The sequence below is a fragment of the Poecilia mexicana genome, unplaced genomic scaffold (genome assembly GCF_051168715.1).
Source record: "Poecilia mexicana isolate PSO_F unplaced genomic scaffold, ASM5116871v1 scaffold_22, whole genome shotgun sequence".
Classification (NCBI taxonomy): Eukaryota; Metazoa; Chordata; class Actinopteri; order Cyprinodontiformes; family Poeciliidae; genus Poecilia; species Poecilia mexicana.
Genome location: NW_028263391.1, coordinates 11282556 through 11308950, shown reverse-complemented (window position 1 = coordinate 11308950; position 26395 = coordinate 11282556). Strand labels below are relative to the sequence as shown.

The 26395-nt window shown below is 43.5% G+C and overlaps 1 protein-coding gene across 5 annotated transcripts in view; it reads left to right on the top strand.

Moving 5' to 3' along the window:
- meis2a (Meis homeobox 2a) overlaps positions 1 to 26395 on the top strand; it is a 103465-nt gene that overhangs the window by 14037 nt on the left and 63033 nt on the right. For all 5 annotated transcript variants that reach the window (XM_088002416.1, XM_088002417.1, XM_088002415.1 and 2 more), the window contains exon 7: positions 6558 to 6672. In XM_088002416.1, the coding sequence (XP_087858542.1) occupies positions 6558 to 6672 (115 nt within the window). The remainder of the gene's footprint in view (positions 1 to 6557; positions 6673 to 26395) is intronic.

Sequence of the window (26395 nt, the reverse complement as noted above, 5' to 3'; positions counted from 1 at the left end):
GAGCTCTTCAGCAATGTCGAGAAACTATGGAAAATGGACATCTTACCTTTCCGGAATGAGCGGCTCATTACCAGGTCCCGACAAGATGCTGAAGCTATCCGAAGACTCGAGGAGAAGACAATCAGAGTAAACATTGATGGCGTAGACCGCTATGCCACCCCCTTACTGTGGAAAGAAAATCTTCCCCCTCTACATTCTACACCAGAGGCAGTTATGGCTCAGCTTCGTAGCATGGAAAAGCGGCTTGCCAGAGAACCACAAAGGGCAGCCACCTACTCGAGGGAGATCCACAAGCTACTCCAGGCTGGCTATGTCACAGCTAAGACTCCGGAAGAGGCTGCACCAAACAAATGTTTGTGGTTTATTCCACATCATATGGTGCACCACAACGGAAAAGACAGGATAGTGTTCAACTGCTCTTTCACATACAAGGGTCAGAGCCTAAATGATTATCTTCTGCCAGGGCCCACACTGGGAGCTAGCCTGTTGGGAGTCCTTCTCAGGTTCAGAGAACATCCAGTCGCCATTAGCAGTGACGTAAAGGGGATGTTCCATCAGGTTCGTCTGCTAGATGAAGACAAACCTTTCCTCTGTTTTCTGTGGCGAGACTTGAAGGTGGATGATGAACCAACCATCTACAAATGGCAGGTGCTTCCCTTCGGGACGACATGCAGCCCGTGTTGCGCTACATTTGCACTTCAGTCCCATGTCCAGAAGCATACTGAACTGGGAGAGGACGCTCGTTTGTCCGTGGAACGTAATTTCTATGTCGACAACTGTTTGCAGAGCCTCCCTTCAGAGGTCCAAGCCAAAAGGTTGGTTGATCGCCTGCAGTCGCTCCTTATAGAAGGTGGATTTGAACTACGACAATGGGCTAGTAATGTCCCTACCGTCATTAGCCACCTACCGGTTGAGTCCCAGTCTGAAAGCAGTGTTCTGTGGTTCTCCCAAGGATCAGCCGACCCTCAGGAACACACTCTAGGACTTGTATGGCACTGTAAGACTGATTCACTGCGGTACAAGCATCACCAGAGCTGCAGTACAGAGCCAACGATGCGTAACATTTATCGGCTACTTGCCCAGCAGTATGATCCTCTAGGGTTTCTTATCCCATACACAACAAGAGCCAAGGTTATTGTGCAACACCTCTGGGACAAAAAAAGAGGATGGGATGATCCTCACTTACCTGAGAACCTGCTCCATGCCTGGCATTCATGGAAAGGTGAACTGGACCATCTTCCCAAGATAACACTGCCGAGATGTTACACTGACCCAAACTTGGATTGCAGTAAGAGTAGCCGAAGCCTTCATGTGTTCTGTGATGCCTCAGAGCGCGCCTATGGCTCTGTGGCATATCTGCGTACCGACCAAGGTGAAGGACAAGTTCAAGTTTCCTTCTTGGCGGCGCGGTCAAGGGTTGCACCCAAGAAACAACTCTCAATCCCTAGGCTAGAGTTGTGTGGCGCCCTGACAGGTGCACAGTTGGCATCTGTTCTAAAAAGGGAACTTACTCTTGACATCCAGGATACAGTGTACTGGACAGACTCGACCACAGTTCTAAATTGGCTCCATTCCGATTCTTGCCGGTATAAAGTGTTTGTGGGAACCCGAGTCGCAGAGATACAAGAACTCTCTGCTCCAGTATCATGGCGATACATCGACTCAGGAAGTAACCCCGCAGACGACATTACAAGGGGGAAAACCTTGGTTCAGCTTGCTGGTGAGAATCACTGGAGCAAAGGGCCAGCATTTCTTCAGTCGTCATCCAGCTTTTGGCCAAAAGCTCCAGTGGGAGAAACTACAGAAAAGGTTGAGGAGCTAAGAAAGCCAGTGTTCTGTGGCTTGCTGACAGGACCAGTTAGTCCACCAGTTCCTGACATTCAACAGTTTAACACTTATGAGGAACTCCTGAACGCCACTGCTCACTCACTTCACGGGGCGGCCAATGACACCCATCACCCTGATGCTGATGCCTTTCAAAGGGCAGAGCTGGCTCTGTTCAGACACTCTCAAATGGAGAGCTTTCCAAGAGAATTTGCGCTACTTAAGTCAGAGAAGCCGATCCCATCCAGCAGCCGACTAATTACTCTCGCGCCTGAGTATGACAAGGCCACTGACCTGATTAGAGTTGGAGGTCGACTCCGCAGATGCGAAGGATTGAGCCCTGAAACACTACATCCTGTACTTCTGGATCCCTCACATCTGGTAACAAAGCTTCTAATCCAGCGTTATGACAGTCAGCTTCACCATCCTGGAGCTGAACGCGTTTTTGCTGAGCTGCGCCGGAAGTACTGGATATTGAGGGGGAGAGAGGCAATCAGGAAACATCAGCATCACTGTCCTGAATGTAAGAAGTGGAGAGGTCAACCAGACGTCCCAAAAATGGCAGATCTACCCTCCTCAAGTTTGAGGCTCTTTCGACCTGCCTTCTATTCAACTGGGATGGACTGTTTTGGCCCTATGATCATTAAAGTGGGACGGCGCACAGAGAAGAGGTGGGGCATCCTTTTCAAATGCCTTACAACTCGAGCAGTTTACCTGGATCTGTTGATGAACATGGATGTCGACTCCTTCTTGATGTCTCTCAGACGGTTTATTGCCCGTAGAGGAAAGCCATTTGAACTCTTTTCAGACCAAGGTACCAACTTTCGAGGTGCAAATAAAGAACTACAAGAAGCATTCAGTGCCATGGAGTCAAATCTTCAACAACAACTGGCAGCTGAACAGATCAGATTCTGCTTCAATCCCCCCAGTGCTCCACACTTTGGAGGTTCTTGGGAAAGAGAGGTGCGGTCTGTGAAAACAGCCATGCGTACCACATTGGGAACTCAGACCGTGTCAGAGGAAGTGTTGAGGACTGTCTTAGTTGAGGTGGAAAGTATCCTTAACTCCAGGCCGTTGGGTTATGTCTCTTCAGACATTGCAGACCCAGATCCCATCACGCCCTACTCCTTGTTAATGGGGCGGCTGGATTGCTCTCTGCCACAAGTGCTCTACCCAGAATCAGAAATGCTTAGTCGCAAAAGGTGGAGACACACACAAGTCCTGGCTGACCAGTTCTGGAAGCACTTTATAAGGCACTTTATACCAACCCTCCAAACACGGCAGAAATGGCACACAGATAAGGAGAACATTACTGTTGGATCCGTTGTTCTCATTGTGGATCCACAAACCCCGAGAGCACTTTGGCAACTAGGAACAGTAAAAACCATCCTACCTGGAGTTGATGGTTGCGTCAGAGCTGCAACCGTCCAGGTAAAGGACCGGACTTATACTCGTCCAGTGGCACGTCTCATCAAGTTGCCTGCCCTACCACAGGATTCTACTAAAGTGTAGGACATATTCCATCAATGTCAAATTTGCACACCAAATTTGGGGGCGGCTGTAGAAAAGGGTATGGATGTGTAGGAGATTTCCTATGCACCCTGAACGCAACACAGGTGTGCAGCTCGGTAACCCCACAGATAGAAAAAAAGGCAGCAAAGAAGCAGCTGAATGACTGTGTGCGTTCATAAACCTGTAAGTTTTGTTATCATTCATGCTATTATGTTTCGGTTAGAGAGGTAATGTGCCGATTTATTTAGCTGTATAGTGTATTTACAGCTTTGCTTTATTTCTATGTTTCCGTTGTAACTGTGGTTCTAATTGGCTTGTATTATTCTGTTTGTTTACAGAACCACACACACACACGCACTTGTATACCTGTATACCTGCTTCATGTACATTCTGTCGGAAAGGATATAAAGAGTACAAATTGAACGGGACTCTTCCTGATTCATTCCACATCCACATCTGTTCCGCATCCACATGCTAATAGGTGTTCTGATCGGACACTCTGAGGCGATCATTGCCAGCTTAAATCCAGAGGTCTTCTCAACAAAGTTGAAATTCTTGTGAGTCTTGGGCTTTACCTATTAGCCATTAGCTTTAGCCACCAGGGCCAATCTAAACTACACGCATAACTTAACTCAATTAAAAATGACAAACTGCCCCTTGAAATACAATAAAAGGTGTGTGTGATCTAGTCCAAAGTATCCTCTGTATTATTTTTACTAGGTCTGAAAGTGCTGCAGTCTTCACTTTAGTCTTTAAGAGGGAAGCTAACAAATTTCCATCTATATCTCAGCATACAGGCACATTAAATCCTTGGGGTAGCAAATCACAGCAAAATATCATTCCCTTCTATGCCATTAGCCGAGGTGTCTTTGAATTTAATTTAGTGCCAGCACCATTAAAAATGACACATTACTCTGCAATGATAGCTAAATTAAGTCCTATCGATTCGGCCGTTGCATTAAAACCATGCTGTGGCTGGAGAGGCTCAGATGGAATAAGTAAGCCAGCGTAGATCTTCAGCTCTGTCCTCTGCCTCGCCATCACTGTGAGGAAGTACAACCCAGTCATTTTCTTCTATTAACACAACAACGGCTCTTCCTGAGAGCACACAGCCGAACTCCGCTTAAATACATAATGCACTCAGGGAGCCGGGGATTTTCATCACTCTTTCTTCCTTGCTTTCGGGTTGCATTTGACAAAGACAAGGGGATTGGTGGGCTTTTCCCACATTAGTGATTTTATTTAGCATACACAGTGTTGAGAGCAAAAAAAAAAAAAAAATTACTTCAACAACCGCTCCGGCTGCCATGTGTTGATCAGCAGCCCCAGGAGCGAATGCATCACAATCAGAGCAGAGACAGGGACACTCTGGGCTCACTCCTCAGGGTTAAAACCGACGCATGGTTCATTGTTCGCCCTGTCTTCTCACCCCTCTTCTGAGTAATTCTCCAAGCTCTTCATCTGATTGCCATCCGGCAAACAGCTGACGCTGAGTAGGCCTCGAGTGGAGCCCTGAGTCTGAAGGGTCTTGTGTGTTTCTGTCTGCTGTTTTCAGCTCCAAGCTGTTTGAGAAAACAGCCCGCCTTCCCTCTAAAAACTTAGCAGATAAAAGGGCCCCGTTCACAGGCACCGGCGGTTGGACTCGCCTCCGCAGCAGAACAAGCAGCAGCACATCAGGACTCTGTTCCCAGGGGAGCTCAGCTTTTCAAACCTCGGTTGGTCTCCTGGCCCTGTCCTGTCTGTCCTGCTCCAGTACGGCTCACTCTGACTCCTGCACAACGGCGGGCAGGCAGGGGGGGGGGACGACTCTGGTGGTGGGACAAGAGAGAAAAGGAATTTAAAGACCCTCAAAGACTCAAGTTGGACAAAATGGTAAAACTCTTCTGGAATGCTCTTCTGCATATTCATTTTCCCTTAGGTTTTGTGTAAATGTTCTGTGTATTTGAAGAAGAAAAAGCCCATAGCGGGACCTGAGAAGTGGGTTGAGGTTTGTGGGAAGCCTGGGTACAGGCCTGTGTTTGTTTGGCTTGGGTTTTGCTCAAGGGTTTGCTTCTCTCGCCCTCCCCAAACCCCAGCAACTTAGTCCCCCCCCCGACCCCCACCACCACCAATAATGTCAGAGCAAACATGTTGTCACCGTGCTCAGGTGACATATTAAAATGGGAACGGCGAGCGTGAGCAGCCAGGCTGTATCAGCTGGTCGGCGCTTCATTAGGCTTGTGTGTGACGCGACAGTCCGTCCTGCGGTTGCCTGAATGGCAGAGGAAATTCCACCTCTAGCCTGCCTTCGTGTGGCACTGATAAAGCCCTTCCTGTACAATAGAAAATCCTGTTTCCCCGTGTGCACTGACAGGGCAGTGGGAAAGACCGGGAGAGAGAGAGGAAGAGAAGGGGGAGAAAATAAAAAAGGCAGGAGGAAGGGCAGGAGGGAAGAATATTTGTTTACGGACACGTCTTTGAAGTCCCTGTACACCTAAAAGTGATTGTGCACGTACCCGCGTTCGTACTCCGGCTTCTATTATGTCATTATCATGTGAGCTTAAGTGTATTTCTGCAAGCCGCTGTGGGCGTTTGTGTATGTCAGTGTGGGCGTGAACACATTTTTGGCAGATTAGCAGGAGAATCACTGTCATATCTTATTTTCATTTCTGACAGTAGTAATGATTAATGGCAGCTGTGGTGTGTTTGGACTTTTTACCTCTATATTTCTCTCTTGACACGGAAGTCTCAATTGGTTATGGTATAAATGAACTCCACTGGGCTCTGCCATATGTGTTTACATGATTATTCACAAGCGCTCTACTTGCAGCTCTCAATGTCAGCTGCCACATTAGCAGTGCTGCGTTTTGCTCTCACGCCTTAATGAAACACTTTGATTACAGCGCTTTGACTTATAGCCAGCTGCATTAGAACATCATTTTCTTTCTATTTATCTGTGATTATGGTAGCTCCTTTGATTTTTTCTGCTGGCTTTGAACTAACCATAGAGGCTCTTTACCTTGCCAAGATAATAATAATATGCTAAGAACCCTCACCGCGCCTCAGAGATGTCCCTTTTTATATGTTCAGAAAATCCATTTCTATCCTTTTTTCCCTTCCCTCTTTTCCCATCCGTCTCTCTCGCCGTGTGGTTCGTGGCTTGGATCGGGAATGCCGTTGGATGCACGGATGGATGCATGGATCCCACGCTTACGTTCTCTCTCTTTTTTTAAACTCTTTAGAACCCAGCTTCCTGGAGAGACCACGATGACGCCACCTCCACACACTCAGCTGGCACACCGGGGCCCTCCAGCGGGGGACACGCTTCACAGAGCGGTGACAACAGCAGTGAGCAAGGTGAGCCAGCACAGAAACGGGCATGGAAGTGCAGTCACACAAATACAGACAAGGGTGACCGTATTTACTACAGCTTTTACATTTTTTTTAACATAAACACACATACAGTGCCTTTGCAAGAACTTAAACCCCTTTAAATTGCAGTTTACATTTACTCTGATACCACTACATAAAATCACCTTCCCATCGGCTTTGACCAGTTTGTACCTTCAAGTTACAAGGGGTGTGAATACATTTGTGAGACGTTGCACATCAGCAAAGGATATAAATAAGCCTCATGCACCAAATGGACATTTTGTTCCCAAAGCCCCAGAGCTTCCTGTCACACTTTGCATTTTTTTTTTCACCTCTGTTCATGTGAGCACAGTCAAACCAGAAAGCAAACATGTTCATCCACTGTTCCGCTCAGGCTCGAACCTGAGCAACAGTCGCTCTAATGCACCAACCTAAGAACAGGCTTTTCAAAATCTTGCTATTAAAAGAGCTAAATAAAAGCCGGTGATTAATAGTATATTTCTGCCAGTTCCCGCTTGAATGTGAACCATATTAACTTTGCCCACACAAAAGCTCATAATCATGTCTCATAGTGCCTTGTGTTCAGTGTTATCTCCCACTTGACATGCCAAACACTAATAATGCATTTCAAAACAAGACTATTTGAATTAATTACATAGCATACGCCACAGCTGTCCCCCTCTTGGTATTTTTGTCACGGTGTGTACCAGTTTTGACATGTAAACTGGAAAACCAAAAGGCTTTTTTGGTAAGTTTAGAGGCGAGACCAACTACACTGACATGTTGCTTGGAATGCGCCCTCCTTTTTTTCTTTTTTTTTTTTTTTTAAGAGTGTGTAAGCTATTATGGATCTCTCTCTCTCTCTCTCTCTCTCTCTTTCTCTCACGTCCTTTCTCTGCAAGTCAACGCTTCCATCAAACCAACTGATGTTCCATGATTTTACCTGCAAAAACCTTCCAGATTACCTCTACGAGCTCCTTCATCAAGAGAAAACTTTTGGATTAGTTCCATCAATAAACAATCACACATATTGATAGACCTGTTCCGTTCCATGTGGTGTGTTTGTCATCAGCCCGAAACGGTTGCTGTTGCAGCTTTTGAACCATTGCTGACCACATACTTGGGGGTACAGACGACCTCTGTGGTTGGATGTGTCAATAGTAATTGGATCTAATTCTTATCTCAGAGTCTAGCCTGCGATTAAGCCTGCGATAGCTAAGGTCTTAATAAAATAATAGAGATATGTAAAATCTCTATTCTTTCCCTTTATATATTTTTAACCATGCATCCTTTTCCTACTTGTAAATCATGCGGTACTTTATATTGGTCTACCATGTAATGTCCTAATAAAGTCCATTTAAATGTGTGGCTTTATCTTGGTGAAATAGGTAGGAATACCGTATAACTATAAATAAAAATCAGAGAACAAAAAAGTCCAAAAGCTGATCGTTATACAAAACAAAGTAAGTTTTCGGATGCCTCCTTGCAAGAGCAAGTGGCTTTCTAGAGGAAGAACAGCCAAAAGTGGGATGAGGGTGGAGGTGGGAGGGACTCTGAGAAAGAAATGCACTGCCTATTGATTATCTTACACACATAAGTACAAGTGACCTGTAATCCACAGAGCACTTATCGACTCCCTTCCCCACCGTATCCAGTAACAGCAGATCAATGCCGGCCAAAGACAGTTACGGTACAGCCCCATGTGCTGGGCCGACACAGATCAAGGCTAGATCATGCTAAAAGCAGCATCCACTACCTTGGGATGTTTCATGATAGAAACCTGCACATGTAGCTAAGAGCTGAGTAAAAGATTCAGAAAAATTCACAACAGAAGTAAAAGAGTAAGAAAGGTGGAAAAGTAGGCGCAGCAAATAAAAGACAGAGAAAACGGGAATGGGACCAAGGGCAACTGATTTAATGGTCTAATGAGGCCGTCCTCTAGCCAGTTGTTTTGTGTGAGGCATGCTCTGACCTTTTGCTTCGCTCGGGAGCCCCGCCGCCTCATTTTTCACATTCTTGCAATTACGTTAACGCTTGAAGCGCTCGCTGACTCTCGACTCTGGCCCTTCCATTCTGACAGAGCCTTCCCACTCCAACCTCTCCACCTTCCCCTCCTCTCCCGCTCCCCACTCTGCTCCACTCCACTCCACGCATGAACTCGCCACCAATCTCAATACGTCTCAGCATTAAATTTGTAGTCCGCACTCTTGAGTCCAACCAAGACATCGCGAAATGTGCGCTTCACTTCGGTAATGGGGTCTTTAACAGCTTGGCCTCTCTTAAAAGGGGTGACAGTGTGGATCAGTTGGTTGAAGAAAGAGTGGATGAGCTGCACTGAAGGAAGAGGAGAGAGTAAAAAAATAAAAATAAAAAACTTAAAGTTTTGCTGCCATGAACAATGATCCCAGGGACTTATTGTGGCCTTTCACTTTCAGACTTTTGGATGAACAAATAAATCTGAGGAGATGTTTCAAGAGGCAACACACAAAACGCCTCTGGCTCTAGATGCACCTTGATTAACGGCTCTTTGGCGCCCCTCCAATCTTATTTGGAAGAATCAAAGACTTGAATGAACTTGATGAATGTGTGCACCTAAGCATGCATGGATATTTCTGTCAGTCAAAGTGTTAGGGAGCAGCAGTATGGAGTTTATTGGTTAAGGCAACCAGATTCCTGCCTTAAATGCGCTGGTATTTCAAAGAGTTCTTGATCCCATTTGTTCGCAGGCCCACAGGATCATACATCCTCTATCATGTTTAACAGTGGGCATAAGGTGCTTTAACACATATTCATCCTGTGTTTCACACATGTGGTTGGTGAATCTGACTGGCGCACACGGTTCCAGTTAGACAACTCGAAATTATTACATTCACAATAGGGTTTTTTTTTCTGACATGCCTATAAAAAAAACAAACAAAAACTAATTGCATGTAAATTGCATTTATTGATTGTTATGAAGACATTTTACCTCATTTACCATCCAGATCACAAACTCGGGTCCTCGTCAAGCCCGTTGCCCAGTTGTCAATAAGAAATGGGTCTCTGTCCCACAACCCTATGAAAGCAAAGTCATAGATTGTAAAAGTTCTTAGAAACTGTGATCTATTTAGAAAAAAAACAAATGTTTCCATAACAAGTTATCTCTGATTTCAGTAAAAGCAATTGTCTAATACCCTGGCGAGTTTCCTAATGATTGAGTAGAATCAGATAAAGGTTTTTCTTATCTTATTTTAAGTATGAAGTTATATTACTAAAACATGACAGATATGCATTCTTTATCATTTTTACACACTTACCAAGGATGCAAACAAATTTGTCCAAATCTCTCTCCATATATCCTCCACAGCACCAATTCAGCATGATAGGTGTTGCTCCCACCTTGGTTCCCCGCATGTGCATGCGATTAAGTCCAAGAGTTTGCATGCCTCTGCTTCCGTCCCCACTTGTAATTATTAGTTATGCATGAATACCAAATGCACAATGACATCTTGAGTGCTTGGCAAAGGGGATTTCTGCACCATTCCCAGAATCTACTGTAAATGGAAATGGCTCAACAGAAGAGAGGAGAAAGCATTTTGTACATTTTCTCAGCAATTGAACAATCCCCACGCTGTGCAGATAGACAGGCTCCCCAGAGAGACCGAGAGAGGCGGAGATGGAGAGAAATGGGAGGGAGAAGCTTGAGTGTTCGGCTCCAAGGGAGCGTGCTGCGCTTGATGGTGTTGTGGTACATTTGCGTGTGTGTATATGTGGGGAGTGCGGTGAACCCCCTTAGCCCCGGCTAGGGGCCCCACTCAGCGAGGTCTTTGTGGTTTAGCTCACTAGAAGGGGTCATTGCTGGCGGGGACACGACTCCTGGTGTCCCAGCGTGAGCGTGGTTTGTTGAATACTGCATTTTCAGGACCTTTGGCTTTAACTTTGCTTTTAGCAGCTCTGCCTGGTACTTAAAATGTTCAAGCAATGCTGGTAGAGGGAGAAGAAGAAGAAGAAAAAAAGACTCAATTATTCATTCAAAATCTCTGCAAAACACAAGATAGAAGTCTTGTTGAATTTTAGTGGCATTTACTCCAGCTCTGGAAGGATCCGTGAGGCGTGTCTGTGTATATAAAATATACGGTTTGTGTCTGTTTGCATCCACGCATGTGTGTGTGTGTGTGTGTGTAGAAGCACACACGTGCATGTGTGAGTTGGCTCCCTTTAAGTGCCTGTTAGAGTTTAATTTAGTGTAGTAATTAAAGCTGAACACTAGCCCATAAACAACAGATAAACAATAAAGCAGACCCACGGCCTGCTGTTTCATGGTTCTCTCTCCCAGCTGTTGAAGCACTGATAATTTTTACACAGTGGCCCAATCTCCCCTCAACGCAACGCTGAAGCATCAAGGGTGTGTTTGTGTTCTGAATGTGTGGAACAGGCTGAACAAAAAAAAAAAAAAAAAAACACACACACAAAAATAACACCTAAATGTTTCAGATCATAAAGCAAATTTATTTTCACACAAATAAAAAAATAATAATAATAAAAAAATCTGTTATTAAATGATGATTTTATTGTGGAGGAGGTAAGCTTATTAATGAATAACCTTTATGTGTGATCAGGTTATCTTTGTTAAATTTGATGATCTGAATCATTTTGAGTGCGAAAACAGATGGAATCTGTGAGGGGGTAAATACTTATTCACAGCACAGTAAACACATGGTTTATATGAGCTTCCATTAAGAGCAGAAAACGCAGAAGCTCAGACAAGAAATCAGCGAGTGTAAGAGAAGAAGTCATGTAAAAACTCAGCAGCAGCAGAGATCACATAAACATTTAACAGAGTGCAGCCATGATGTGCATCAAAACTTATAAACCGTCACATCTCACTCAGCAGCAGTGAGTGAGCAGGAAACAAGCTGAAGATAAACTCTGCTAATGAGGATAACAATGCTTCAGTGCTTCTCTATACATTTTGTGCACCTTTAGCCCTCTCTCCGCATGCCAGCCTTGAATGTTGGTCAGGTGTCTGCTGCTTCTCTGACGGTTGCAAGCATGTCTGTCTGTCTGATTGTTTGTTGGGAAGGGGCAGGGCAACTACTGAAAGCTGAGAGGAGTTGCTGCGAAGAAGGGGAGGAGGGCAGAAAACATGGTACAGAGGGGATACGTTCATGATCCCATTAGCATAAAAGAGGCTAAATTATTCATGTGGAGTGCTTAACCTATGGGGAAAACTATAGTTAATGCACATAGTTTTAAAATGGATCTCTGCCTGGCTCTGCCCCAGCACCAGATTCTTGCTAGATTCAGCATTCGTGGGCATTTACGGGAACGGCCGCCATGCACGCTCACACACACACACACGCACACACACATATGGGCGAATGTGCACACTCGGAAAAACATCAGTGCTCCTCAAGTTGTTTCTAGGGGTTCTGCTCCCGTCTTCTTCTCTCCATCTTCTCTCCACCTTCTCTTTTTCCATTCGTTCCTCCATCACTTTCCTGCTCTCTTCCCTTCCCTCACACTTCTCTCTTCTTTCGCCCCTCTCCGTCTCGCCTTCAGTGCTGCAGACTACCTGGCACTCATCCAAAATGTGATTAAAGAGAATGATCGGCTCCCTCAGATCCCTCTTTCCTTCCTCCCTTCCGCTCTCTCTTCCTTTCTTTCTGTCTCTGTCTTTCTTCTTGACCTGTTGTTATGGCTTGAAAACAATGAAAGAATGTGGACTGTAACAGCACTGCCAGTACGGTACAGCCTTCTCACTACATCACCATCACCCCTTGCCCTTCAATCTAGCTTTCCCTTTTCACATCTTCTCCTTTCGCCTTTCGTCTTTGCCGGAGTGCTATATGAGGCCTCGTCCCTCTGGTCCATAATCACGAACAGGCCCTTGGCGCGACCTGGCTAACCCGGCCTAGCTCTGCCTGAAACTGGGTTTCGGCGTAGCAGGAAAGGCACATTAACTGGGTCAGCCTAATGTGCAAACTAATGTTTGGAGAACATAGGGAAAAAATTACCCAGATTATTCTGACAGCAGCTGACGAGAATGTCTGCTTTGCACCATTAAGGCAAAAGCTTTGGGGAGATGTTTTTTTTTCTCCTTCCTCCCATAAGCTCGTTTTCTACCCTGGTTCCTACTATAGTAGATGCTCATATGGTTTCCCTGTGAGTGGCGTAAAGCCTCGCATAAGAATTCACACTTCTTTAACTTTTGATTTTTGTCACATTACAACCACAAAAACAAACTTTAAAAGGTATGTTGTGGATTTGTACCCTCTCTTATAAAGTTTGTGCATCTGGAGATGGAAATATTTTGCCCCGTTCTTTGCTGCAAAATGGATGGAGAGCCCTTTGGTATTCTTACAAAACTGACATGTGTTCACTTAGTGTTTCAGCGCTTCAGCTTTCCTGACGCAACTGAACCACAGTTTCCCCACAGCATGACACTGCACACACTATGTTTTGACATGGGAATGGTGCATTCAGATTTGAATGAAGACCGATACAGTCATTTCAAATCCTGCAGCAGCTTCTTTCATATATTTTCTCAAGGGCCTTGTGTGGTTATCTTCCCATCTTTTGACTTCTCTGAGATGCTTACCCCATTTTAAACTTTTCCATGATGCCGTTTTTTATTTATTACAGTTATACTAGGGTTCATTTATGGGTATCAGAGTAAAGGGGTGTGAACACAAATGCCCACACTACTCAGATATATATTTTTTTATTTGAAAACCATTTCCATTTACTTCATAAATGTGCACTACGTTTTATTTATCCCAATGATCACATTAAAGTGTGTGGTTGCAACCTGGCTAAATGGGAGAAGGGGGTGTGAATACTTTACACAGTAGACGAAGACCGTGAAATCCGAGAGTGGCTTCAGCGCAGTTTAAAAGCTCAGAGGAAACACAATTGTCGGCATGTAATCAGAAATTACCAGCAGTGACTTTCCCTCCCACCCCCCCTCCTTTACTCAGAGGCTTTGATCAACAAAAACAACAGAGTGAGGGCATGTTGTATCAGTTCATTATGGCGTGGGTTTACACGCCCATGTTCTCCTGCTGATTACGCCATTGTATGTGGTGGTGATGTGGAGTGCACCGGGGTCTGATGTAATATGGCTAAAAGGGATTTCAGCACGTGTCCCAGAGGGCATCTCCACATCCATTAATGCTGCCGTCGTTGTATTTTCACAAGGATGACAGGACCTCGGGTTTTTTTTTTTGTTTGTTTTTTTTTTTAAAGTCCCGGAGTGTTTTCTCTGGAATTTTTTTTTTTTGTCCCGTCTCGGAGGGCTTTGCCCAAAGGGGGACAGGGGATCAGCCAAGAAGTCACCTTTGAGAGGTGATAATCCAATTTCTCTAGCACTCATCAGATTTGTTTTCCTCTTGTTTGGCAGCCTCTCCGTGAGTGTATGTAGACAGAGATAGAACGAGAGGCAGAGACTGTGAGATGCCGCTGATTTCTGTGTCCAAATCCGGGCCCCATTGCTGATTGGAGAAGGGGTCAGAGAAGCCAAGTCTGTGAAAGGCACACCTGCGGGGAAACTCCAAAAACCCCTGACTGCCGGCTTACACTGGGTTGTTTAAGGTGTACTTAGTTGGAGTATAGCCCTGACTTCAAATGTCCTTTCCCCATCTTCACCTTTGTGTTTGACCAATGGGCCTTGTGCTCTTTTACGCTCCTTTCTTTCTTCAGCCTCCCTTGGCTCTTTAATCTCCTCTCCACCCCCTCCCTCCCGGTTCTCCTCCCCCTAATGTCTAAAACCCTGCATCACGGCAAAGGTCCCTCCAAAAAAACAGCACGCGGTTTTAGGAGAGTGGCTTAGCGAGGCTAGCTGCAGCTTGTTCACTGGCTGTGTGTGTGTGTGTGTGTTTTTTTTTTTGTTGTTGTTTTTTTTCCCCTTCCTCTTGTGTAAAGCAAAGTTTGCACTCCGGAGCAAACGCGAAACTGCAGCGGAGCCGCTGTACCCTACAGGTACCGCTTTAACATGCTGCCACAGTCCAAGAGAGTGGGAGGATGATAAAGGAAGTGTGTTACAATCCTGGTTCTCTTCTCTCTGCTGCTGATTTTCACGCGCTCATCTTTTACTTTTATGCAAAGCTTATGAGGGCATTATGCAAGATAAGCTCATTTTCTAGTCTGATTCCCACTCTAGTACATGCTTTAATGACTCTTAAAGCCAAAGGGCTGCTTTTTTTTTTTTTTTTTTTTTTTAGGAATAATAGGAGTCCCGCGGTCTCTCCGTTTCCATGTAGCCAGGGTGCTTTTTCCACACCTGATCACTTTTGTTCACCCATTTTATGGCTATTCTGGAGCAGGCAGAAGTGAGCAATTTGATAGTGTTTATCGCCACAAGCCCTAATGTTTATTGGAAGCAAGCGACTAATAATTTTTGATTACCCCAGAGGAGGTATTAGCCATGTTAGTCAGCAAGGATAATTTCTTATTTGCATCCCTCGAGCAGAGCGCACTCCGAAGGAACGCTGGGGCTAAATGTGCAACAAAACGAATCAAACACGCCAAACGAGATGCTCCATCCTGGCTGGCTGCGGGGCGGAAGCTGAGAAAACCTTCATTATGCATTTACCATAATTCATTTAGAGCGATATCAATTTGCAGAATACAGAGAGATGTTGGAGGGGGAAGAAGGAAGGAAAAGAAAACACCATATCAAACGAAAAGAAAGAAAGAGGGGAAAAAAAGCAAGATGAAAAGGAGGAAGATATTCAAGGATAGCTCTTTGCCAGGGTTTTTTTTTTTTAAAGGCTGCTCCAATTATGCCGTTTTCCATGTTTTCAGGCGGAACTTGCATGTTAAATTGTGCAATCTTTATCAATGTTATGCTCCAAACCTAAACAGAGCAAATGATGACTTGCTTTTACGGAGACAGTTTGGCTCAGGAATTTATTTCTTTCCCAATTTCTCTTGTGATTCAGGCTCTACCTCAGGTGTTTTTCAAACTTCTATAATCAGACGGGACGCTTTAAAACTGTAAAACAGCAGTTAAAGTTTTTCATAAAGCAAGAAAGGAAGTAAAATATTTATTTGCACTGCATGTTTGAAGTAAAGATTTCCTAATTCTGTGTTAAAAAGCTGGACTCAGAATTAAAGTGGGGAAAGATTGACGGTTTTTTTTTTATTAACCCCGACTTCAAAATCCAATATGGCTGCAATTATTAATAGTTAAGTTGCAGCTTGTATCTAATTACGTTTTTAAAACTTATAACTGCATGTGTAAGCACTGTCTATAAATTACGTCCTTTGATGTTTGAATGCATTAAATGCAGACATATTCACCTTTATTAGTTTGTGTTGATGGCGGTATTTAGTCTGGTCATTGAGTTCAAGAATTAGCAACTCTTTCTGACTTCCTGACTTGCAGCTACAACATGGCAAAGTTGTTCCCACCGGGCATGGGCAACATTCATTTTATATTTTATTGTAATATTTTAAGGATTTTAGTACAATAAGAATAAAAACATTGATTAAAAACTAATTGTAATTTTCTGTTTTAGTCTTTTTTGCTCAATACCTGTTGCTGCATACACACACACTGTGCTAAGACATCATTATTGAACACTTTGGTATTCAATAATTACAATCTATCATATTTCGAAACACACTGACATTTGTTGATGGTCTTCTGTAACAGTTATCTAAAAAAATAAATAATATTGCACTTTTGGGGGTTTGCAAGCATCATAGTTTATTGTTATGTTAAATTAGAACTTGTGATATTTTATTTTCTCAGCAATAATAAATCTGTAAACGTGTGTTTTTCAGAAGCAAAAATCAATGTATTAAAAATAATTAGCTTTTGGACATATTACCTCCATATTTTATCTATTCACCTTGTAAATTTGGTTGATGTCAGGTCTCTTTTCTCTGTGTACCACAAAAGGCATCCCAAGTACCTCTAGCTGTAGCTGTACCACCCTTTGAGAACCATGACTCCAGTTCAAACATTTCCCCTCCGTTCATGTAGGGTCACTCTGTTTGGCTTCTATCTTGCTTATTCAAAGGTTCTTTTTTTTTTTTATTTGACGGGACCGTTACTACATGCTTTCATTTTTCTCTCTTGGCAACAGCACACACTAAAATAAGAGAAAGACCTTTAAAAGCATCTTTCCCTCCGCCTGATGACTAAGGCCCCATTTAAACAATTGGAGGAAACTTATGGAGACAGCTAGTGCTTAAAGAAATGAGAGCAGACAGAAAAAAACACACTACTATCTTGTGATAACCAGTGCTTTCTTTCATTATCTCTGTGCACAAATCTCCACCTTGGAAAAATTGCACTCACTCTATTGCTTCATTCAGGAATAAAACAATGAGCAAAGAAAAACCGAGACAAAAATAAAGAAGGAAAAACAAAACATTTAACATTTTCTAAAGTGATGGGGGAATAGCTCTGTTGCTTAGTACAAATACTTACTCCCAGGGATGCAGTCCTTAGACAACCGAGTGTCTGCAGGAGACATCTGCGAAGCCTGACCTCTTGACCCCAGAAAGAATGTTCTTAAGGTGGGGGGGGAAACAGCCTTTACCACTACAGGACGGTCCGAGCAGCTGCACAACAAACACAAGCACTCCACCGAGTGAGTAGATGGAAAATACGTAAAAAAGGATCGAAAATGTGGCGTAATAACAAGGCAAGGTGTTCAAGTTTATGGGTGATGGGGAAAAACTGGAAGTAAACAGCATGTAAGCAAAAGCGTAGCTGGACTTGCTGTGAGTTTTGCCTCGCAGGCTTGGCTGCCTCGCTTCTCCTCCAGCCTCCCATGAGATCGTTTTCATCCTTTATGAGTCAAAAAGGAAGCCTGGTTGAAAATGAGAGGTTACGCAAGCCAGACCCGAGCACCTCGGAGTGAAGAGAGGAGAAGATCCCCGCTGCAAGGGCCCTGCTGCTATTCAAAGCACCTGCCATTGTGTGGGCGCTCATCCAGGCCCATTGTTGTGCAGAAATTAGTCGTGCTCCTTTTGGCTCCCATCGGCTCCAGGGGCATGTGGCAGAGACCCCCTCGTTGTTCTGCGTTCAGATATGCGGCTGAGGAGATACGTGGCCCCGGCTACCATCGCCACTGGCTGTGGCCCTCTGCCCTCACTTGCATAGCAATGCACCCGCGAGCTTATTAATTATTTTTCCTTATCTGTTCTCTGTTGTTGTTCCCTTCTGAAAAACACTGTCGGGCCAAAATTCCTATACTTATCTTTCCCCCTTCTTTTGTAGTCCTACTCTTCATTTTCCTTTGGAGTATATGCTTATTGTTCTTTGGAGCACCCTCATTATACCCGTGGTTAGAGTTTAAGGCCCTCTCTCTTTGATTTTGGTCTCGTAGGGAGTAAGCGGTGGGCTGCGGGGAGCTCCAGGGCAGGCCCGGCTCTCAGGGCTCCCCAGCGAGCGTCTCGGAGAGGGGGCTTGGGGGTATTGTGGAGCTGGGTACCAATGCAGGATTGTCGGCACTGATGCCGGTCCGGGAGGGGTGGATGTGAGGGGGAAAATTGAAAAGTCGATAGCAAAGGCTGTTATGAAAAAAAAAAAAAACTGAAATAAAAGGAATGAAGAAAAACAAAAAGGGGCAGGGAGGAGAAGGGAGGTTCTAAATGAAAAGAAAACAATAAGTTGCACTAAATTGCTAGAATATGTGTTGCAATGCAGAAAATCTTTTCACTTTACTGCATTTAACGATGATCTTTTTCTTTGTCCACTCTATTAAATTCACACTAACAATATCACTGCCGGTAACTATGCTGAAGAACCACTTTTTTCAATTGAGCAGCACATTTTCTTCCACAATCATGTTTCAAAAAGCTGACATAAAGAGAGAGAGAGAGAGAGAGAGAGAGAGAGAGAGAGAGAGAGAGAGAGAGAGAGAGAGAGAAATCTTTGAGGCTTTCTTATTTCACAAATCATCTCCAGAGTACTTGGTTCTCTCCAGTGTTTTCTTCTCTTAAGCTTACCTGATAGATTTTCTACATAATTTTGGGTCTGGAGACTCAGTCTTGGAAAATGGCTGGTTTCTGTGTTGATCTGGCTGCATGTGTTGGATCCTTGCAGTCCTGAACCATTTCCAGTTAACTGGTAGACTCCAACAGATTTTTACATTCAAATCTCCTGGTAGTTTAAAGAGTTCATCATGTCATGCAAGTCTCACCACAGATACTCCACGACATTTTCCAGACTCGTCCTTTGCTTTATTTTTGACTGGATATCATCCAGCTTTATTTAGTAAACTTCGAGTTGCTTTAAAAAGTTTGAACTTTCATTGATGAAAGTTTAGACATGTTTTGGTTCTTGTAGTCACTTATTGAAAGAAAAATAGTCCCACAGCATCACAGATGTCCTGCCACACTTAAGAATGGAGTTTTTCCTCATGCTCATATTTTCGCTTCATGCAAATCCCACCTGGAGTGTTTGTCAGTCTTAACAGACACAGTGGTTAAAGTCCCAGTAAATTGTTCTGTTTGCGATGACAGCACAGAAAACCAGTTTTTTTTTTTCTGGCACCATTCTCAAACAACTCTTTGTAAGGTAGAAAGCAATTAATTGTATGTTAAGAAGAGTTGATGTCACCGAGGTGTCACACTTAGCAAGATAAACATGGATCTTTGTACAGGCAAGTGGCAAAACAATTTCCTTCACACCATGTCATATTTATTACTAAGGGAAACAGAAACTTCTGAATGATTAATCAGAAGTCACTATAAAGTCTGATTAACATGAGAATAAATAAGAATATTAAATAAAAACATGCTTTTATTCTCAATATGTGATTTGTTTCTGAAACTAAAGGTCGGATTCTTGGTTTTTTCAGTGCAAGACTATTTTGCTGCGGTAATAGATTTTTTTATTGTATTTTTTTTTTTTTACACCTTTAATCGGGGTTGTCAAAAAATGTGCACATCTGTAGATATATATCTATGACACCTAGTACTTTTCGTGGGGAGCAATCGGCTCCTACTCATCCGATTCCACTGATTGCAATTTCTATACGCCAGCAGCTGTCGAGCGCCTCAGATCAAAATTAGTCCCATGGAATTGGGCCCTAATGAAATGACCTGCTGGATTTACCTTACGGAGCGGGGCAGACAGTCAATACCGGCCTGGTGAAAACCGCCTCTTTGCTCGCTGCTGTCCCATTAACGAAAGGAAATAGTCCTGAGTAAACGTATTAAGCTCTACTTCCACCTTCTAATTATATTTTTTCCCCTTCTTCCTTCATAATTCATTCACTTTTTTATTAGGTTTTAATATTGAAAAAGGCTTTTAACTGACTCCTTCCTCTTCGTTGGGTCACCGGTTATTTGTCACTACGTATTAATGATGTGTCAGAGTAGTCCATTTTATTTTATACCGAGAGAAAATCCCATTTGCTACCGTTGTTAGGAAATGGAACTGTATTTCCTTGCATGGTTGTTTCCGTACGGATGTTGCATCACGGAGCCGTAGCAAATGTGTCTGCTTCCTATAAGAATGAGTGAATTTATGTCAAGGCCCTGTGGAGGACAGTGGTCCCCGGTTATGGACTTGTAAAGAAGCCTGTAGGTGAGGGGTCTCGACAAGATGCGAGCAGCAGACTCTCGTATAAAGCTGGATCTGATTTCTCTGCTAGTTGGCTCCCAGGAGATATGTACTCTACCCTCTGTTGATCAGGCTGTTATTCACAACTGTTAGGAAAAATACAGTGATAAAAAGAATGAAAGAGCAGTTTTGTGAAATGAGATGCTCTCGTTCTGCATGCCGTAATTCCCTTCTAGGCTCAGGATGAGAACAAGGAGGAGAGCAAAGGAACAAAAAAAACTGTTTAGGTAAATGAATGCATTTGAACTCCTTCTCCTTTCGGCTCGTCCTTTTAATGTTTTACCCGAGTTGTGTGTGTGCGTGTGTGTGTGATGGACTTGTCAGAAAGCACATCTGCATTTGTGTGGACATGATTGCTTCAAAATAACAGGGAACTATATCAGCAAGAGTGCAGAGAGTATCAGCTCCTCACTGATCTGACTAATTTATGAGGGTAAACTGCACTGACAGAGAGAGATAGATGCAGGTGAAGGGAGGAAGTTTTCATTGACTCTCTGGAGCGGGCCAACCCAAAGCCCCTGGAGGGATCTCTCTCAGTTTGAACTTTATCAGGGGCTACGCTTAATCAATACATTATTGGAAAAAGAATTAATTACTAAAGCAGAATAAAACAGCTGCATTTTAAACCAAGGATTCATCAATTCTGTAATCTCTTGGTTACAGCCCAGGTGTCAGGAGGATCATTTCAGCTCCATGTAATGAGGAACAGTGGGAGTTTACTCCAACCCTATGTTGTCCTCCGCCTCCTTCTTCTCTCGGTTTCTGACCCCTCCCTCCAACCAACCAACAGACTTTGGTTTCTGAGCTCTTTTTCCACCTTCTTTACTCTTGCCGATACACCTTCCATGCTCTGCCTGCATTACGCATCTCCTTTTTTTTCTTCCCCTCTCTCTAAAGGACTTGCTCCCCACCCTCCTACATTCCCTCCACATTCCTGTCTTTGCAGGAAAGGGACGAAAGGGTATTAAACCTGAAATCTCTGGTGCGAAAGCTGACTTGATCGGGGGACATTCCCGCTGCTGCAATCATCAAACCGGACATTCCTCCACTCAGACTGGGACACTGCTGGTTTTGCAAAATGAGGCAAGGTTATAAAAGATAGGGGAACTCAGGCCAACTCTTTCTGATCAACTCGGCATGCTTGAGTAAAGAATTCAAGAACGTTTATGCCGTGCAGAACCTTGAGAAAGTATATCACCATAAGAAAAATAAAAAACAAAAAAATCTCAATAACAGTTTGCCACAAGCCAGGAAGGGGATGCAGCAAACAAGTAGAAAGGTGCTCTGTTGAGTTTAACTACTTAGCCTGCATGCAAAACACTGTGACAAATGACCAACACTGCCTTTACGCTATGATGAAACTCATCGGTGGCATCTTCCTATGAGATGCTTTATTTAATAGGATCTGGACAGCTTGTTATGGTTGATAAGATTCTGGAAAGAGGGTATTAATGAGAGAATTACGAAGAGCTTGCACAGGAATTGAGACTAGGTAGGTTCACATTTTGCATACAGCAACCGTAAGCAAGCATATAGTCCATGCATGTCTATTTTATTTTGTAAAATAAAATAGAGACTAATTTAAGTCTCTAGATATCCAAACTGATGATACAAATTACTGATTCAGTGTTTCCAGAGTCTATTATTTCACATTTTTGATCTACTTTGTGTTTTATTACATAAATCCCCCCCCCCAAAAAAACACTTTGAAGGTTGTGGTTGCAAAACAAAAACGTAGCATGCTAAAGGGGGTGTGAATCCTTTGCAGGAGACTACAAAGATCAATGGATTTTTAGGACAAAAGTAGAAGAAGAAGCACGTTTCTTCACATGGCATATGAGTACGCCTTGTGTCAAAGTAACCTCGTCTGAACTGTTGTCACAGCCACTGCCATGCACCCTTCGCAGCCCCTGACCTCAACCCAAAGCCTGTAAACCGACTGTCCTTGACTTTCCATAATGGAGGATTTCAAGGCAGGTTGAGAAGGGGTTATGGGTGATGAATTGGGTTTTTAGTGAGCTCATTAGGAAGCCAAACAGAGTTTAGACTGGCGGAGCGGAGCAACAGTGCAGTAATCAGTTCTGCTCGCTTTGTTCCCTGCCTCCAGGACATTTGTGTGGAAAAAAAAAAAAAGAGCGGGGAGGAAAAAAAAAAACCTATGGCATTTGGCTGATGAGAAGGCTGCTGAGCAGAGGCTACAATCTGATGGTTGACTTGTTGATTTATAAACCTTTTATTTCATTTACTCTTTCAACCACAAAGTTTTACGTGGTACCTGCTAATTTTGTTTTTAATGGTACTGTCTGTCACGAGTCTATCAGAAGTCTGACTTAATTTGGTTTTTGCTCTCTTTATAAAAGAAACATGTATTTCTTCTCCTTTAATTGCCACTGAAGTCAGAGAATCACGACTTTTCAGATCATACAACACCATAAACACTCGTTGCTTTTGTGGATCACAAAATCAGAGCTACTAGCTTTTTCCTGCAGGATGACATAGTGTATTGCTCCATTGATCAGATTTATTGTCCCTGTCCCAGACTTTTGCATAAAATTCTATCTTTGGTCTCATTTTAGCTCAGTAGCTTGTCCATCATGTGTCTGTCAGGAGTTTTAATGGATCTCTATGCATTATTTTACGAGTGAGGTCCAAGTTTTGGCCCGTAAGTGAAGGTAGAGCATCACTACAGTTGACATCTCTGATCACTTACAGAGAGATCTGTATGATGCCTCTGCAAATCTCTTTGTTTTCTTTTGCGCCATCTCATTTCTTGATTCCCACTTTTCAGGACATTATCATTCCAAAGCTGAGCAACTTGTCGATTTTCTTGGAGCCAGAGCGAGTTAGTCAAAAACACAAGCTTGGGAACAGCTTGTTTTACTAATAATCACACTTGTTTCAAATTAACAGAGACCAAATTACTTTAGGGAAATACCTATTCTTTAGTATTTAATGTAGCATCAAACCTTCTGACTTATACATACTCCTCTTGGTATTCCAAGCTCTGTATTTTTTTTTCTTTCTGTTGTAACAATTATGAATTATAGAGAAAGTTTGGCCGAAATGCTGGTTACCCCACTGCGAAAAATCTTTATTGTGCTATTTTAAAAAGACTCAGAAAGTCTTGGTTTGCTATTTTATACGTACAGGTTTGTGAATTATATATATATATATATATATATATATATATATATATATATATATATATATAAGAAAGAAATTAGCTCAATTTGATTTCAAATATAAGGACGGAGCAGCAGCAGCTTCTGCTGCCGTGTTTAGAGATTAGAGAGAGAAGGGTGGAGTTGTCAGGGAGGCAGAAAGTGTGAAATGTCTGGTGGAGACCCAAAGCCCTTCATTAGCCACTGATCCCTGTCTTCTGAGTGAGGGGCAGTCATGGGCATCAAAACTCCCTTTTAGTCCCCCTGCCAAAAAAAAAAGCAGAGTTAGGGGTTGGATAGTAGCTCCCCCAACCCCTGCAATTTAGCCCTTTGCCATTCATGCAAATTGGGTCCTGACATCTGCGACAGCCTGCCTCTTTTCTTTTATACATCTTTATTCCAGCTCTTCTCCTTCCAACTATTTTGCTTCTCAAATAAATCTCCTAATGGATGGCAAGTCCCCTTCCTAGAGATGTTATTATTATACATATCCACATTTGTGTAGTGAAGTTTGTAGAAATAAAAAGCAAAAGTGTGGAGCAGAATTTGTAGTCGCACCCCTTTACTCTAATAGTCAAAAATAAAACCCAAAAGTCACCTAACTAGTCACTACACTCTGTGCAATTTAGTCTCAGTGTTGATGCTGGTGTTCTGTAGTGGTTTAGAGAATATTAGCCTACAAACAGCATCTCGAAGACCTGCTATGTGTCAAAGTCTAGCCCCAAATCTAAATGAGAATCTTTGGGAAGACTTTTAAATAATCAGTGCTCTTTATCCAAAGGTATTGAGCTTGTTTTATTTTGCAAAGAAAATCTGGCAAATGATTTTAATGTGACAATGTGCAAAGCTGGTAGAGATGCTTTTATGAGTTTCACATATTCAAAGAACTGCAGGAAAGTTGTAGAAAACACAACCAACGCTTGAAAATTATGATGTTGCTATTGTAGGTTAATTGGAGGGATATTTTAGGCTCTTGGCAGAGTTTGAGCATATAAAAAAGATTAAGAGAGGCACAGTCAATGACCCTGGTAAAAAAAAATTTAAAAAAAAAAATCCTAAACTCCCCCCCTCCCTGCCTCCCTCTTACTTCTGGACCCAATACTCCTCTTTGGCTCCAGGGGAGAAGCTGAAAGAGGAGGGTGGCTTCACTCCAGCCCATATTTTGGGTTATAAGGTAAAATAGCCTAACTGCTTGTTAAAAACATGCTTTACCTCCAACTCTACACCCTTCATCCTTCCCTCTGTTCCCTCTCCCGCCCCCTCCCTGCAGTTCTTCTACCTCACCCTCCATGGCAGGGATGTGCTCAGTGGGGTCAGCGCTGCGCCTGTGAGAAGAGGCGATAGTTATCTCCAACATTCCAGGGATGACATAGAGATATCTGGCCGATGGCAGGTTTAGTGGGCTTAGAGAAAGGGGCAGAGAAGGGAGGTACTGTACAAGAGCTGATGAGCACCCCTACACACACACACACACACACGCAAACACACACATTTCACTTCGTCCTTCCCTCCGCGCCTTTCTTACTGCTTGACTGCCTCACTTCCCCACACACAGAAAACAACATCTAATTAAAAGCTCTTATTCCACTTCATTTAAGGGTACACTTAATGATGTGCTTTTTTTGGGGGGGAGGGGTGGGGGAGGGGGTGAGACAACCCGACATTACCTCTCATGCGAGATGAATCTCTGAGTTTCAGTCTTCGGGATTCAGGTACAGCTGTGTTTCACATAGATGCTTGTCTTTATTTCTCTGGGATGCTTTTGGAGATATAGAAAAAACAAAAGAATGTAGACAGGAGGGTTAGGTTTCTCTTTCACCTTCAGCCATGTGTCCCTGTGGCAAAAGGTGGGGGTGGCAGACGAGAGGCGGGCAGCAACATCTGAGTTTGGCGGGCGGACTTGCTGAAGGAGAGAGTTTGTTGTAATTGCTCTGACAGGTTTTAAGGCTGTTAATGACTCCGGCCTGAGCGCCACCAATTTGTCAGCATGCTTGCTGTTTACTAAGCTGTTGTTTTATGGTCCAGTGCAAAGGGGGCTGCTGCTTGTTTAAGCACAGATCAGGAAATAATCAGCGTAAAAAGCAGGCTGCAGTGGTGCCGTGCACACTGAGACTGTTCCGTTTAGAGCCCTCATCTACTGTATGGATCTGAGCGAGTGCTGCACACCATATGGCACGTTCACACAGAGAAACAAAAACGTCCTGATGGCTTACTTGAATTAAAAAAAAAAACACACACACAAAAAACGGATGGTCAAGTATGTTTTATCAGTAAAGGGATTAGGGTCTTTTTGCATGAGGACTAGGCATATTGCTAGCATGTGGTTGTAGCAAGAAGGATGTTAATCCTCAGTCACCATGGAGCAACAGAGGGCTAGCTGTTCCGCCAGGGTGAAAAGAGCCTCTTCGCATTTGTGCGTGTGTGTGTACGGGAAGGAGATTGTGCATGTGTCAAAAGCATGTGGTCCCAGAGTCGGCAAAGACCCCTCCGTAAATCCAGAGTAAATAAAAGGGGTAACCAGACGGACAAAAGAGGAGCCCCCACTGCTTCCCTCATTCGTTGCCATTTGGGGGGACTGAATGTGCTAAACGCCGCTTATGTTGGCTGAAAAGTTGAAGAGAAAAAGAGGGAAAAGGGAGGCTCTAAATCCCCCTTCTTCTTTTCTCCTCATTCTCCACGGCCAAGCCTGCAGGGATGGAGGTGGTGTAATAGGAGGGTGGAGGGACGGGTCAGAATACTGTGCTAAGGTAGAGAATTCAAAATAGCTCTTATAGCCTCTGCTTCTCCATCTTACTCGTGTTTTGCTCTAGCTATCTTTGTGAATTTTCTCTTCTTGATTGGCTGGACGTGCCTGGTCTGTCTAGGGTCATGGCTGTAGAGGTGTTGTATTTAGTAACTTTAGCAGCAGATTTAGTAAGCCGTTGCTTGTACACTTTGGCTTCTCTACATTGGAGCAGTGAGCTTTTTAAGTATAACATAA